General features: G+C 38.4%; 2 protein-coding genes across 3 annotated transcripts in view; one reads left to right on the top strand and one right to left on the bottom strand.

Moving 5' to 3' along the window:
• Nucleotides 1–3,959: 3,959 nt before the first annotated feature.
• On the top strand, nt 3,960–14,358 carry LOC139983571 (proline-rich transmembrane protein 1-like). Its single transcript, XM_071997217.1, has 4 exons — nt 3,960–4,275; nt 7,388–7,521; nt 8,427–8,525; nt 9,052–14,358. The coding sequence occupies exons 1-4, from the start codon at nt 4,266–4,268 to the stop codon at nt 9,214–9,216; spliced, it is 408 nt and encodes a 135-aa protein (XP_071853318.1). The 5' UTR covers nt 3,960–4,265; the 3' UTR covers nt 9,217–14,358.
• Nucleotides 12,371–17,241, bottom strand: part of LOC139983570 (uncharacterized) — a 21,025-nt gene continuing 16,154 nt past the window's right edge. Inside the window, exons 4-5 of one of the 2 annotated variants that reach the window (XM_071997216.1) lie at nt 15,772–16,002; nt 12,371–15,147 (exon numbers count right to left, since the gene is read on the bottom strand). In XM_071997216.1, the coding sequence (XP_071853317.1) occupies nt 15,817–16,002 (186 nt within the window). In that variant the 3' untranslated portion in view covers nt 12,371–15,147; nt 15,772–15,816. Of the gene's footprint in view, nt 16,003–17,241 lie in introns of both variants that reach the window. The other variant, XM_071997215.1, reaches the window with a different exon arrangement.

Here is a 17,241-nt window from a genome sequence, read left to right as displayed (position 1 = left end):
TTATTAGTTTAGAGATTTTTCAATTCAAATTAAGGTTTCAGTCTAACAGGTATAAATTAAGCGTCTGAAGCATAACCTGCCGTTATGACATCACGGACCTATGCCAGTAGGTTACATTGCCTGTGATATCACAGACAACAGGTGTCCTATTGCCTGTGACATCACAGACAACATTTATCCTATTGCCTGTGACATCACAAACAACCGGTATCCTTTTGCCTGTGACATCACAGACAACAGTTATCCTATTGCCTGTGACATCACAGACAACAGGTATCCTATTGCCTGCCTGCCTGTGATTTATATTCTTCCTGAAGCAAGGATTAGGGTTTTAACTGGTAGTTTATATTCCAACAAATATATCTAGAGTAAGATATCAATGAGGTGCACATGCTTCCAAAATAGGGGGTGGGGGCTGTGGGTGAGGAGGTACTCAAAATATTCCCCGAAATATATTAGGTAAAGGGCCATGAGCCTTTATGGGCGGGCTGTATGCATGCGAATTAATGTTTTTTTAACAAGGTTGTGCCAATAAATAGTTTTGAATTTTTGAACTCCCATGACTGAATGTTTTCTCCTTGTCTCGGCTGACGGCTGGAGATAGAGGTGGTTTCATGCCCCTCCCCCTCCCACCTCTCGTCACTGCTAGGAACAATATTTTAAGATGGGAATTTCAACTAACATTTTTGAACTTTTTTTTTTTAATTTCATTTTGCCTTTTATGTCTTTCATTATAAATGCCACTTTGTTTATTATATTATTCCTTTCAGAGAATTATTTTTCAAACACATCAATCAGAAAATTTAAATATAGCGGTTTGGCATGTTTTCCTCTCCCTTTTCTCACTAGCGTGATTTGAATCTACCAACAGCCTCATTGAAACCACTTCAAACCATGTTTAATTTCCCGCCAAATATAGGATCCAAGGATACTCAGTCGTGTGTAAAACACCTTCCACCCGAAACCGAACCTTGTTCAGATACAGCTTAGCTTCTGTCACCGTTTGTGGCGATGTTTTTGGAGGGGGTGGGAGAGGCGGTTTGGTTAGGGTGGTTCCGATTCTTTCCTATGGTAATTTTCGTCACAACTTAGTCCATTTGCTTCACAAGTATATTTCGCATTGTCAATTCTGAACACGGTAAGCCGACAAAGTCAATACATTACAGTGTATCGTATGATCTGTACTGTCTGTTTCCTAGTTATTTAGATCGACATTGTATCCCATTGCCTAACAACAGCAGACGGTTACAACACCCTCCAAAAATATTGTGTTCCTATATGGAGATTCCTTGCATGATATATGAAGTTACTAAATCTGTTGTTGTTGGGAGAGAACTAAAACGGATTGTCATTATACTGGTCACAGAATCATTAATTAATGGCTCATTAATCTTCATTAATAGACAATGTCGAGCCATAAGGTCCTATCTTGATTCAAATTAATCTTACACTTGGTTATGTAAACCTGCTTTAAAGCGATATACGAGTAATAATGGTACTAGGCTATACGCATGCAGATTTGCGCATGATGCGTTTCATAATTGTCCAACTTTCCAAGAGGTCAGGATTTCAATCGGAATTATCGACTAGAATTATCTAGTTCGTTAAAGATCAGAGGTAACTACACTGTGTATTACGTAATTCAACAGGCCCCAATTAATTTCAACGGTCCCGCGCTTCAGTTTAAAGAGACTAGTCCAAGAGTAAATTTATTTAAGTTTGTTTTTTATTTGTCTAATGAAAGATCAAATTAGAATTTCTAGCACAAACGGGTTACAATATGCATGAATGTATTTCTTTCTGTCATATTGGAATTCATCCCTACATGAATTAGAACACTGCCATGATAATCTTGAAAAAGAAGAAGATGATGATGATGATGATGGTGGTGGTGGTGGTGATGATGATGATGATGATGATGATGATGATGATGATGATGATGATGATGATGATGATGATGATGATGATGATGATGATGATGATGATGATGATGATGATGATGGTGATGATGATGATGATGATGATGATGATGACGACGACCATCATCATCATCATCATCATCATCATCATCATCATCATCATCATCATCATCATCATCATCATCATCATCATCATCATCATCATCATCATCATCATCATCATCATCATCATCATCATCATCATCATCATCATCATCATCATCATCATCATCATCATCATCATCATCATCATCATACTAATAATAATGATAATAATAATAATAATGACCAGCAGTTATTTTTACGACACTTAAAGCGACCAAAAAAGGTGGGAGAAACCCGCAAGGGCTTATGGATAACAACTTACAAGTCGGGTGGCTTCCAATTCAACATTTTAACTCAAATTTGGAATCTTTGCAAGTTAGAAAGTCATTTCAGATGGGAAAACCGTATATTGCTCTTGGATGAAAAACCCACCCGGCCGGGAATCGAGACCCGGAACTTCCAGATTGCTAAGCCTCAATGCTTCAAATGCCACCGCCTTTATCCAATCTGCCACGGCACCGGTTATAACCCACGTGGTACAACATAACTGATATGCTGCCCCCAGTTTGAGTGTGAAGCCTGTAGTGACAGTGTAGTAGTGTATAGTGACATTTTTCAATGGACTGTTATCTGTTGGATAAGACTTGAACAATAGTCATTGGTGACATTTTATAGGTAATTAAAATCCATCTACCCTTTTTGAATAACTTTTCACAGTTGAATGACATTATTTGTCAGTAATTATCAAGCCGTATTATGCGAGAAAGCTACTTTGTTTTAAGTAAAAATAAATCCTGTAAGTAATAAATTAATATGATTTCCTTGTTTCACTTTCCAAATCGAACTTGCCAAAGAATATGATAAACAACAAGTCCTAATGAACGTTAAATGTTACTTCCCTGTCTGTATAGGTTAGATACAGCTACAGTCAATAGTAACCAAGAAACACGAGGATGCATTTTAAAAATTGCTAATTTGAGAGGAAACTCGGGCTTAAGTTAGTTACTAATATCATCATGAATTCGTTTTGGGCAGCATTGTTATGAAGCAAACCAGTATTGATATTGGCAAACCAATCAATACCGATATAGCCAGTAGCCCCCCTCTCCTCCCTCTTAAAACGGAAAGACATTTAATTAATGTCTTACATAATGTTGTAACCTTGCTAATACAGGACATAGCAACCCCCCCCCCAACATCCCTTCCCTTTCTACCAACTCCAACAATCAAACGAAGATGGAGTTATATTTCCCATTTTCTTGTAATAAATTTCCATTTTGGTGTTAAGCTATTCATGCTGTTGCATAGTAACAGAACTTCCATATCTCTGTATACAACAACCATGTTAAGACTGTTACGTGTCTTCATCATGAGAGAAATGGTTCCGTTTATGATTAATACTGACTTGGGGACACCAACAGTTTTAGGAGGGGCACAATGTTCGTGTCCTGTAAATGTTTAAGCTTCTATCCAGAGCTTTTAAGCTTCTGTGGTAGTGACACATATGAAGGGGGATGTTATTCTGCACGGGAGGAGCAAGCTATCCCCCCCCCCCCCTGCCCACCCCGTCCCTCCATACCCCACCCTGGCTAGACGTGCCTTTTATAGTAGACCAAAGTAGACATTGCAATAATTTGCCTCTCCTACTTTCCGTATTGCGAGTATAAAAACGTGAGTCTCAATACGAATAAGATTCCACTTAGTATGGAGTACGACTAAAAATAGAGGGCGGTAAAGGATCAAGTAAGAGTACTTAATATTGAACTACAATATCTAAACACTGCAATTCGAATGTTTTCCCCGGGTATAAATAATGTGTACAATTCCATGAGTACGCGTATGAAAAGTATAACTGACAACAGTGCTAGAGTACCTATAAACAAGTACGAACTCGCAACAAGTCTAACATATTTATGTCAGGTGACTCAAATGTCCCGAGACTCGAGGGTCCTGTGAAAGTCCCTGCTCGGCTATACGAAGTTAAAATATTGCCAACTTTCATAACCTGCACATTTCTCATGTCAATTATCGATATGAGCTCTGGTGCAGGGTTTACAAGTTATGATACAGGCGTATTCAATAAATGGGCATAGTTAAGTAACCTTGTTTTCTCTCTCGATCAGGATTCTTCGGTTTCGGTTTTGGGATCTAGGAAGCAGCATTTAATCGACCATACCTTTAGTACTTTCACGCTCAAAGTATACTTACTACATCGCTGAATCGCTACAAGGACAAACATTGAAAGACCGATCCTTCACAACCATGCATTCAAGTGAGTTTTTATTCTGTTTCTCTTTGTACCATTTCTGTATTTTTTAATTTTTTTTATAATAATCTGAAATCATATTATCTAAATTAGATCGATTCTCGCTAACAATTGGTGGGGAAGTACATTAAACATATTGGCTCTGGGGAGGATGGCCTTTTGAGGAGGATAAAGGGAAAAGGAAAGGAAGGGTAGGGGTTGGGTTGGGTAGAGAGGTAAGACCAAAATTATTTATTCAAGCTAATGCTAAAAAGGAGTTGATAAAAACGTGCCAACGTACAAGTATCTTCGTTTGTCCACTTTCTGTAAAAGATAAGTTACCGTAATCGACTTCTTCTGCATCTACAAATTACAACGTAATACAAAATTGAATACAATACAACGTGATACCAATTGGTTACAATACAAAGTAATTTATACAACTTTAATGCAATACAAAGTAATGCACATTTAATACAATTCAAAGTAAAAATACAAATAAAAAGTGAAAAATAAAAAGTGTAAAATTTAATGTGCAATCACAAACACAGAGAACAAACTTCAAATTACAAAGAGCCAATACGAAGTATCGTACAAAATACAAATACAGAGTACAAAAAAAAAATACACGTGCAAACAAAAGAACAAATTGCAAAGTACAAAGAAAAAATACAAAATATGAATACAACGTACGAAATACAAAGTGGAAATACAAAGAACAAAATACAAAATATGAATACAACGTACGAAATACAAAGTGGAAATACAAAGAACAAAATACAACATATGAATACAAAGTACGAAATACAAAGTGGAAATACAAAGAACAAAATACAACATATGAATACAAAGTACGAAATACAAAGTGGAAATACAAAGAAAAAATACAAAATATGAATACAACGTACGAAATACAAAGTGGAAATACAAAGAACAAAATACAAAATATGAATACAAAGTACGAAATACAAAGTGGAAATACAAAGAAAAAATACAAAATATGAATACAACGTACGAAATACAAAGTGGAAATACAAAGAACAAAATACAAAATATGAATACAAAGTAAATCTTTCACCGTAATCTTAGACGAGTCAAGAACAAGACGTTATGGATTCGTGTGCATGGACATATAAACATGAGAAACAAAAGTTATGAGTTAGATATTTCCAAAGAGATTTAATAGGAATCTTGTGAGCTGTTATCCACAAATGAAGGATGAATACACACAAAACCGGAATGCAAAAAAAGCGTTAAAGGTACCCACATAATATACAACATAGGCCTTCTTGTTTATGTCTCTAAATAACAGAATATGCACAAACATATAAATATACTGTGTATATAAATAAACTGTGCATCCAATCCCGGAAGTAAAGCCAGCAACAGGAAAGATATTTCTTTCTTCTTTTTCTATGGATAGGTTCCCAAGGGGGGGGGGGGGTCTGGGGCAGCCTCCAAGTGAAGTCTGCCCCCTCCTTCCTCCCTTTCCTCTGGCTGGCAATAGCATAACTTTGTCTATTTTTTGTTTTGTATATACGCGTAAAATTTAAAAAATTATTTGCGTGTCTTCTATTTCTTCTACTCTATCCTTTACTCATTTTCTAGTCTGCCATATTCCCAATGTTGCTAACCCTGATTGAGATGTGCGTCGATCAGCCTCCCCCCCCTCTGCCCTCCCCCGCCCCCTCCCCCATTTCACACGACGGCTGACTGTGCATATAACACCAATGGAGTGTAAGTAGAATGCTATCTTTCGTGTGACCGTTGTGAAGTCTTCCTTTAGTGAAACTCGTTAAAAAAACAAAAAAACTGTTAACATTTTAGGTATAATGCATGGCAATGACACTTAGTTTTCATTGCCCATCAAGTATTGTAAAGTTTTAGTGTTTTTGCCGAGTTTTTATTGGTTTGGAGAGATGTAGGGATTTTTCCTTTTCTTTTCTTTTTTTCTGGAGGTTTGCATCATTCTGTTGACATTTATTAAACGATTGTTCATCATCAACTCCTGTTCAACAAATACAAGGGAACGTTGACTTACATAAGAGCGAGTAACTGCTTCAAAATGTTTTCCGATTACTAAAAGAAAAAAAAATGTCTTCAAAAATAACTAGCCGACAAAAACAAAAGCCTAACTATAGTGGAATCCCCCAACAAAAATGTCCATTTATTCAGTTTTGGTTAATTTACAGAAATTATGCCTAATTTTTTTTTTGAAATTCCTAGACGCGATTTCGAAATGACTAATTTAAAACAGATTATTTTGCCACCAGGTCATTTTACTTTTATTGTTTTTATTACTTGAGACGAATTTAATTAGTTTTATCTTCAGCTTCATTACGATATTACGATGTTTATCACCTAAATAACTCCTTGCTTTATCTCACTTAATCAAGTGTAAAAAAAAAAATAATAATAGAAATAATAATAATCATAAAAAATAAATCAATAATCAATAAAAAATAATAAATAAGAAAATCTCGCAAATGAGCTTGACTCAAGATGCTTTCGAAAAGTCTTTCCAACAGCCAATAGAAATCGAATAAAAGGTATTTTAAGTTTGCCTATCGTGTGGCAAAGGTTTGACCAACTGACATTACAACTTGGTGATACATACATATGCCTATACCAGTTATTGATGATACAAATTTGAAGTATTCAGGCAGAATTCTGAAAGACGAAAACCTGATCAGGTTAATTTCATAAGCTTCATCAGAACAACCTGTGATAGACTTGCTCCCGGAATGTCTCAAGCAGGACTCGTAAACCAGTCAGTTGGGACAGTTTTTTAATGCTAATACCACTCTAAACTGTCATCTCATATCATGCTACAAAGCACTCGTACTGACAGTACAAATAGTTTCTAACTACTATCTGATAGAAACATGATATTCATACTGCTCGTACTGACAATACGAGTGCTCCCAAGCGGAACATGACAGTGTAGTATAGAAACAAAAATGTCCCACCTGGTTACGTAACACTTCCATTGTCCAACCATTCCATGAGACGCACAATCATTTTCATTTACTTCAGCTTTTTTTCCCTCCCTAAATCAGGCATGTGTTTTTGTACAAACTTTAAAGAAACTATCTTTTGACATATTTTTGTCTTTAAAATGTTGATTTCTTTTCATAAGACACGAAGACACCTGATGACGCCACTTATTTCATAGGGTCCTCGTCAGCCATTGTTCAGCCCGAACATCAACCGCCACGTGACTATGGTGCGTGCGCACCGCATGGCCAGGTCATGGGACGAAATCTGAACGAGGTAGGCTAATCGTGGCCGCCGACATCTGGTATAGTCCTATTACAATATTCACAGCAATGATTTTCGATGCAGCAGGCGTATTACCGCCATACTGTATAGGCAAATCTTTGTAAAACCTCTTAGCATCTATATATATATATATATATATATATATATCTTTCCATTCCCTTTCCCATCTCCCCGTAGCGTGCACAAAGTGTCGTCTGGACAGGGGAGAGGGGGGGGGGCGTGGCCCCACCGTCTATCGTAAGTCGGGGAAAGTTTTACATTTAATCGTGGTGAACTACGGATGTGCACCCACTTTTTTTTAACCTCACATAAAAATTCAATGGCATTGATGAGCACAATCTTGCGTTTAGACCTAAGTATAGACCTAATGTATAGTCTAAAGATGCCACAGAATGCATCATTTGAATTATTAACTTCCATTTCGTTCTGGGGGGAGGTGTGTGTGTGGGAGGGGGGGGGGAGAACCCACAGTCCATATATTGGACTCGGCTTCAATAACCCCAGAGTTCACAACTTCCTTTATGAAATCCTTTTGCCCAAGGCATAACGCTTCCTTGTTCAGTTGGGGAAACTTAGGGTTTGACCCCCCCCCCCCCCCCACCACCCAATTCACAGTTTTGTACACGCCAATGCCCGGGCCTCTTCTATAATCTCAAACCTGTGTCGGGGTTCAGGAACAACAATGTGGGACATTTATGAATAACTGTGTTATGTATTGTGTGTATTTTGCGAAGGCCTAAAAAAATACCTTACAAGTCCAGGTTTTCGTGAAAAATGCAATTTTTAAAATTCACTTAATTTCCGTGTAGGAATTTTGTTTGTTTTAAATAATAAGTCATTTGAAAGATTTCCTACTATAAACGTAGTTTATTCTTCTTCATTTTCTTCTTATCAAGGTTCACTTACAGCCGAACTCTTTCATGGCGACCGCAATATTTACAACTCTCTGTTGTAATTTTGTATTTGGGTTAATTGCGGTCATATTTGCATCTCGGGTAAGATATTAAATAACTTCACAATCGTAAATTTCATAGTTCCATCATTTTATTTATTTATTTTTTCTTAGTCGTTCGTTTTCTTTAAATAATACCTTTAGATCTTAATGACAAAAAATGTTTATGAACACTGCTATGAAAGTATATGTTTGTCGTCGTCGTCATCGTCGTCGTCGCCGGCATCGTCATCGTCGTCGTCGGCATCGTCATCGTCATCGTCATCATCATCATCACCACCACCACCACCACCACCATCATCATCATCATCATCATCATGAATATTAATTCTAAGAACTTCAGCAAAACAAATTTCATGGAGTACCTCATACTGAATTACGAACAGGAGAGGCTTACAAAGTATATATTTCTTTCTCTCACAGTATTTCACTTGGGCAAACTTTAAGATTATTGTTTTGACTTTATTATTCTGTATACTTTTTAATGATTCATATGATGACACATTCAGCAAATGAGTGCATGAAAAATACTTTTCTCTTTTCTGATCGATTTAAAATCTTCTCTTTAGGTTGATATTTTGTACCTAAACGGCGATTACGTACGGGCTAGGAAAAGTTCACAATGTGCTGCTGGTTGGTCATTTGCGGGGATTTTAACTGGTATAGTCTTTATGGTCGGCGCAGCACTCTCTTTATTCTTTGGAGTAGGCCTATATCTCTCGACAAAACACTGATACTCGGCCTTTTAATAATAACCGGAAGAGAGACAAATTCGACGGCACAGTGTGACGTCACTTCCAGCTGAAGTCACCTCTCCCTCCCTCGCAACAGTTTACGTTCCTGCGTTAACAATGCACTTGTGAGTACGGTACGGTGTGTGACGTCACTTCCTGCTAAGGTTACTCCATTCGAGATACTAACATTGGTTCGGTGTTGTCACTCCCCTCGTCCAATGCTAGGACAGTGGCATAGGAAGCTATCAAATAATGTGGGGACAGCATACCGATGGGAATTGCCTGGACGTATACCTCCTCCACCCCCCCCCCCACCCTTCCCAGAGGAATTTCAATTTTGTGCTGCAACGGACATTATAAATGTCAACTTTCTATCTTATCTCCGAATTTCTCGTTTTCCTCGAAATTTCATATTTTTGTTTGTCTCACAACTTTGCCTTCTTGTTAGGTTTGTCCATATAGTTGATATTTCAACTATTTATTTCAAATTTCTCCTCATTTATTTTCCATTTTTTTATATATGAAAAACTTAATATTATTTCAACGATTTTCTTCTGAGTTGGACTCCTTTCTGATTTCGACTTTACACCAAAATGTCAGCTTTTTATGTCAATTATCGAAAACATTCTTTGGTACCAAATTTTCAACCCTTGGCTCAAAATTATGTATATTTACTTCTCTTTGTTTTATAGTTTTTTTAATCCACGTTTTTATATTCCATGTTAAATGATATAAAAAGTCGTGATGCATTACCCTCTATAAAAGCTCCTTTCTAAAAACCTTGAAGTTATATTTTCCGTATATATTTGCACTCTTATTAACCTTTCAAAATCGACTGGGTCGATTGACGGTGTCAAATCAGCGGATATTATTCATATTCTCAAGAAATATGGTTCTGATCTTGAAACACACTGAAATATTACAGACTTATCTTTAATCTCAAATTTATTGGTAAGCTGATGAAACACTTTGTTCTCAGTCGTCTTGTCGAACATATGAGAAATCTTATTCTCCATACAGTGAAACTGAACAATCTGGGTATAAAAAATACCACAGCAAAGAGACGCTCCTTTTGAGATGAATTCAAGGGCGGCGGAAGCACTTTGAATCTGGGGGGGGGGGGGGCACCGACATCAAAGGGCACTTTGCAGAAATTCGATTGGACTGATGCAGCCTTATATTTAATACCCTTTATAACTCTTATTGTATTATCTTATTTGTGTATACACATCACTCCATCAACGCCCCCCCCCCCCCCTCAAGGAAAATATGCATACTAGCACTGCAATATCCAATGTGCAAATTGGGAAACAAGGAACAAGTTTTCTTTTGAGACAAAATGGATGAAATCATGCTAGTTGCTAATGTAGGAATCTTCCGAATTAGAGTTTATTTCTTGTTAATATCTTAACAAATTTTTTTCATTCGAAATAGCTTTGAGTTTGACCCACAGAAATTCATTAAAAGTCAGGGGCGTAGCCAGGATTTGCAAAGTTGTATGCACGACTATCTGAGCGGAGCGCCACCATCGGTAGGCGCGGAGCGTACAAGAAAATTTTTGGTTTTACAAACCCCTCAGATGGCCGGAAACGGCCCTTCCCGAATGTTCATTCTGGTTCCCTGGCCTCTTGCTAACCTGAGACACCTCAATTTTTATGTAGAAAAAGAGCACATTTTTAACCTGAGGAAAAGTCGGGGGGGGGGCACGTGCCCCCTGTGTCCCCCGGTTCCGCCGCCCTTGGATGAATTCATGATATTTATATGGCCACTGATGATCAATATGCCACTGTCCTTCTTTTTCTCGATATGGGCGCTGCATTTTACACCGTCGACCACTCCATGCTCCGGTGCGGGAAGGGGTCAGAACATTTGCCAATCACTTGGAAATTCTCCTGGGTATTGTATAATATCATCACGTAAGTGAAGGGGCCTCATCATTTTAATTGTTTATGAAATGATTTTCAATCAATCTACTTTTGCCTCAAAACATAGCAGTACCTGCATATTGTAAATGTTGTCATGTGTTGTTAGACTAAGTATTGATAAAGGCTAGCTCGCAGTTGTTTCAATTGCTGTAAACTTAACAAATAAATAAAAGAGATTTCGAAAATACAATATCTGGACTGTTTGCATTGCATTGCATTCACCTACAACGCAACTAAATAATATGCATCGACTGTTCATCTCTCCTGCCAAAGCAATATAGCTTGTTTCTGTGTAACAAACCCATTGCTTATAGGAAGAGTATGGCCCAAGTGTACATGACAGGCGTGGATCCAACGGGGATGGGGTGGGGGTGTACACCACCCCTTCCCAAATTCCTTATCTCCGTGTCTATAGCCGACGTGTTTCTGTTCCAACGTTAATTATGAAAACCTAACAATCGTTGAGTAACAAACACAAGAAATGTATTTCCCCATCGCATATAGGAACAGAATATGACCCAAATACACAGACGCGGATGTGTGTGTGGGGGGGGGGGGGAGGCGTAAATAGTAATACTAAGAACACAACCTTGCATGTAGACATTATTGAAGACCTTAAATTATAGCCTAATTATGCCTTACAATGAACCATTTCACAACTAAAATTTTGGATTTTTTGTTTGTCCGGAGGGCCACCCTCCCCATCTCAACTGACTCCCCTCCCATACATAACGGTGTCATACTAGTGCGGGATTAACCCCCCTCCCGACTTCCCCTCCTGCCTACCCCCCCTACCCCCTCAGCTTTATTTCCCTTCCAGTCCTCGCCCTTTATCAAATTTTGTAGAAACATTTCCGGAATAATGTGTACGTCTTATTTGGAATGGTTAACGGTGGCGTCTTGCCATTGGGGTAGCCCCCCCCCCGTAGCCCCCGATCTTTGGAGAGGGGGTCCCTTCATCTTGGGTGGCCCATTGACCATAGAGGTCTCTCGACCTAGGGGTCCCTTGGAAGGAAATATACAAGTTCTTGACCTTCGTATTAGTTGATACTAATCGACCAGTCAAAAGAATGTCTGGACAAGTTGGTCACGCGAGACTTTGATATTATTGTGGTGACTCCCTACTTTGCAGAGACTCAACAAAGCTTACAATCTGGGGACAGTCAAATACTAGGTATCGTACAACATTCAGAACGAGACAGAATGATATCATCAACAAAATGTTACACTTAATTTTAATTTCCAACACTGTATTAACATGTTTTGAACATGAAGTATTACATTCCGAATATTATATAAGAAAATAGTTAACATAACCAAAGATTTGTTTACATAGGGAAATAAAAGAAGACAAATTGAGAATTCGCCTGACTAGTACTTGCGAATAACTACATTTTACTCAAAAGATGCAAAGCCAAGTTTGAAAATTTAAGAAAACAAACCCCGAAAAACAAGCATTTGTAGTAGGAAAGTCACGCATATAATAAAATACACTAAGGTTAAATATATAAAATACTAATCATAATAAATACAGTGCTTGATATAGTGATATTCCAGATATGATCACAGTGCTTAACATCTAAAGAAAGCAAAACACATTGTCTGCAAATACAGAGATCAATATGATAAAATAGAAGAACATCCTTGAGAATTAAATTTACCCCAGCGATATGGTGGGAGAGGGAATCCTTAAAGGTATGCTGTATTGGCCCCGAATATGCTAGATATTCAAATATGGTCACCAGTTTGGTCAAAATTATTCAACTGTTTTTATTACAACCCTTCGAGGAAATTGTCCTCACTTAGACATTCAGTCATCTTACTTAAGAATGTATGAGAACGATTTGGAGAGTAATGACCACCCAGGAAAGTTTGGAAAACTTCTAGAAAATTATAGCGAGCTATAATTTGGGGCCGATACTGACTACCTTTAAGAATTTTCAGAAACGCATCTTGTCGCAATTAGTATCTTTATATATCTTTTTGAGGGTTGTTTCGACGAACTCTGGGGAGATCCATTAACAAGTTTGACACCTCTTTAAGACTCCCGATTTAAGAGAAGAGGCTGCCGTGTGAACAAAACCCATACAACCTAAGACAACATGCCTTTTTTTCCCCCTTATTTATACCTACCATATAACACCAGAGTATTAAACTCATGTATTTCTTAAGAACAACTCACATGTCTGGAGGAATTGTATTTACAGATAAGCCTTACAAAAGAACATTTTTACTCTCAAAAAGGATAGTCCGGTGTGTCAAATTTCACATTCAAATATCTTGTTATCTTGACAAGAATTGTTAGGAACTATATTCAAACATTTTACCAGGACGTTAAGATAATGGTCCTCTCCCCAAACGTCAAATATTATTTCCACCTGGAATACTTCTTTGGTTAGTTCAGTAGGCTATGGCACCACTAGATATTCCAACAGTCAAGCTAAAATAAATATATTACAAAAAAAAAAAAAAAATCTTTTTGTCCAAATTTTTCTTGTCCAAATTTACTTTTATGATGCTCATTTCAGGTGTCCTTTGTTCATTTACTTGTACGCCATTCACTTTTGATCTTAACATTTGGCCTCACCTACACATTGATCATAGTTGACATTCCCTTTCATAAATCTGTGTATACTAACTTGCTACCTACCCTTAATATTTTGGGCATGTGAATACTGTAACGGAACCGGCTCCTGAATAGACCATTATGGTTGATTTTGTCTACAGTTTTAGAAAAGTTTACCATTCTTACCATGTGGTCTAACTAACATGTCCAACAGCAGAAGACTCCTGCTCTTATTGCCAGCATTAACCTGAGAAATAAATAATACTAAAAGATACCTCAAACACACCCCTCCTAAATCTCCCAACCCCCCCTTCCCACAAAAACGCACCCTCAGAAGGCAACATAAGACAATGTTGCCATTGCATATTTCTTGAAGAAATGAAATCAATCACAATTATAAAAAGACGTCTAAGACCTGTATGGTTTCAAATGAGGTAATATTAAGAGAGTGAAAATGATTAAAACGACTGATTTCTCAAGTCTATTACTTTGGTGATAACCTGACTTTATTAAGCCGATTTGTGACCAATCATGACAAGAGATTAGAAGTGAGCAACCAAGATTTTTTTTCATAACTTCCCTTTCCCAAGTAGAAAGACATGATAGATTTTATCTTAATAAATGCCAACATTTTGTTTGAATCCAAAAAAAGAGGAAAAACTACATCAAAATTTGCAGTGAATTTTAATGTGCAGTGAAGGGTATCCATGTGCTCAACAGGTCCAATGTTCCTGACTAACGGACATTTCTGATAACACACCCCTGTAAGCCAGCCAGGAATCCCAGCCATCTACAGCCATCAACCTGTATGTTATTTTTATGTATGATATATATAGATGTGAATATATATATTAATTCATAGAGAACTTATCCTTAGCCATAAATCTGTACGTTATATTCATGAAGTTATCTGTGAATATGTATAGTTATAGCATCAAGAGAGTACGTTATCCATAAACCTGTACACCCAGTGGCGTAGGAAAGTACTTTTGAGTGGGGGGGGGCTGAAGACTGATGGCCAGTCTGGGGGAGGGGTCTAAGGGGAGGGGGTGTCCCCCTCCCCTTTGGAATTGTTTGCATTTCCAGGTAGCCTCAGATGCAATTTGGTGCAATATAGCACACTTCAACACCCACTCCATTTTGTAAACTTAATTTTGTATTTTCACCAGGCCTTAGCTGCAATTTGGTGCTCCAAATGAGATTTTTTTTCTCATTTGGAAATGAAAAAGGGGTTTTCTGACTTGCGAAGCGGGGGGGGGGGGGGGGGGGGGGGGCGGAATGATACTTCCGCCCCTCCACATTTTTCACTGGGGGGGGGGGCTGGCGCCCCCCAGCCCCCCCCCGGTTCCTACGCCCTTGTGTACACCATTTCCATCCAGAAAGCATTAACGTTTGTCTTCTTCATGTTGTTCAGCCTGTCTGTGATTTTGTGTGTGATATCTTTAAAAAAATAAAATATAAAAATAAAAACCTTCATAGAAGCCTCTGACTAGGTTAACCTCAGTTATAAGGCAAATGTTCAAACCATCTAGATGAGAAAATCATCGGTTCGGGGCAGTGTCTTGTATATATACAAGTTTATTATTAATATAAGAATATTTCATGATTGATATGGGAATACATCTACAGTATATCCACATGAATGCAGATGATTGTTCACTAACAAGTCACTATGTATGGCCAAGGAATTACAACAGTCAATGCATACAGAGCCAATCTCAAAATTTAACTTTCATTCAGTCACGGTTCGAAGTACTGATCAAACTTTTCCAATGAAATGTCCAAGTAAATGAAATGACAATTAGACCTACTTCCGATGAAAACTTTCAAGCAACAGACGGTTTTTTATCTCCTGCCAGAAATCAAACCCTCACAAGTGGACAGAGCCAGCATATCCAACAGACAGAATTACCTCAATATGGTACAGCTAACCCCCCCCCCCCCCCGCCAAAACAAAAAAAAAACAAAAAAAAGACCAGAAAGAGCTTTAGGATAATTCATTAAATCAGAGAATCTAAATGAGGACAGTAAACTAACTACAATCAATATTTTGATTTTTATTACCCTCCGAACTGAGACTACGCCAAAAGAGCTGCTACACGACCGTCGCTAGTAGTAACTGGAGGAGGAGGCGGCTGCTGCCCCCAGTATCACCACGTACAGAATCACGTAGAAGAAGAAAAATGAGCCAAAGAGTATCAGTCCAGTCACCAATCCGGCGCAAGACCAATTCTTAGCAGAGCGAGAGGAATCCTCGGCTCCCTGGTAGTCTCCCGAGACGAAGCGACTGCGAACCTGGAGGATAGAAACGGGGATGAAAGCATGAAAGACAGACTCCCCAAACCTTACCTGGTTTGTGAATCAACGATCTACGTACTCACCTCATATAACCTATAGTGCATTACCGTATTGACCTCGCTCTAGCATCTGGCAATTGTCTGTATGTGAGTGTGGCCATCTCCCTTCCGTAATTGCCAGCCTTTAATTAACGCAAGTATCGCTCTTGCATTGCTCTTAATAAAGCTTAAGATTTCAATCACTTTGTATACTTTAATCGTTGTTTTTGTAATTCTATTGTGAAAGACAGACAGACAGACGATTTAAAAACAACAAACTCATCTTCCAACTTCCAGTGATTTGATTTCATGTCAGACTACTATTAACACTGACATAAAAGTTTCAGAGAATACTGTGGTAGACCATCGAGTATTCTTGCTCCGGGCATGCACGAAGGCCTCTGATGTGAAAAAAAAGAAAGAGGAAGATCGAGGATCGGAGGACGGCATTGGATGGATAGAATCAGTCAGGCCAGGCCTTGTACGGAGCTGAATAGTATTTACCAAGGTGGTGTAATAGATGGAGAGAGACAGAGACAATGGACAAACTAGGACTGTGTTTGTCTGCAAAATGCCAAATACACAGTGTCCAAGTGCGGCTGGCAGTATGGTGTTTTTCTTTGGGCGGACGAAACACCAGGGAGTGTAGTCCTGTTGGTACCTACAAAGTGAGGGCACTGGTGATTGCCATGACAGGCTCAGAATGAGTTGGCTTTGCAACTAGCGTCGGCTACATCGAAATACACATGTCTGGACCCCCTTACGACCACCATATAACTAGTGACTATTACTTAGTATACTGTGTTTCTAGAAAGGTGCACAGTCCTTATGGCCTACAATGTACATTTAGTAAGCGGTCCAAGTAGCCCCCCCCCCCCCCCACGCGATCATAGATTTATTATGATAGCCTTTTAGGGATGCGTCGTACTCCATCGTTCAGATCCAGCCGAGACCAGCATTTTCTTCTCACTGTACATGATACAAGACAGCTAATTGGTGTTATACTGCTGCATAGAATGTAGGGAAATTGCACAATTATAGCGGGTGTGTTGCAAAGTAAAATCTGTTTCACAGGGGCTTCTTATCCCCCCAACCTGAAGTCTTTGTGGCTTATAAACCGTTGGGATTACCGACGCGTCTAGGCGAACTTAAATCGACGTAATCCCTTCATGAATAGACGGTCAGTTTCGTCAGGGAT

Source organism: Apostichopus japonicus, chromosome 16, assembly GCF_037975245.1.
Source record: "Apostichopus japonicus isolate 1M-3 chromosome 16, ASM3797524v1, whole genome shotgun sequence".
NCBI classification, from domain to species: domain Eukaryota; kingdom Metazoa; phylum Echinodermata; class Holothuroidea; order Aspidochirotida; family Stichopodidae; genus Apostichopus; species Apostichopus japonicus.
This window is presented reverse-complemented; position numbering and strand designations above follow the sequence as displayed.

Bases quoted from the DNA above. Each gene is read 5' to 3' on its own strand.
- LOC139983571 (XM_071997217.1), top strand. The intron at 7,522-8,426 runs GTAGGCTAATCG...CTTCTTATCAAG, and splicing joins TGGGACGAAATCTGAACGAG to GTTCACTTACAGCCGAACTC. The intron at 8,526-9,051 runs GTAAGATATTAA...TCTTCTCTTTAG, and splicing joins CGGTCATATTTGCATCTCGG to GTTGATATTTTGTACCTAAA.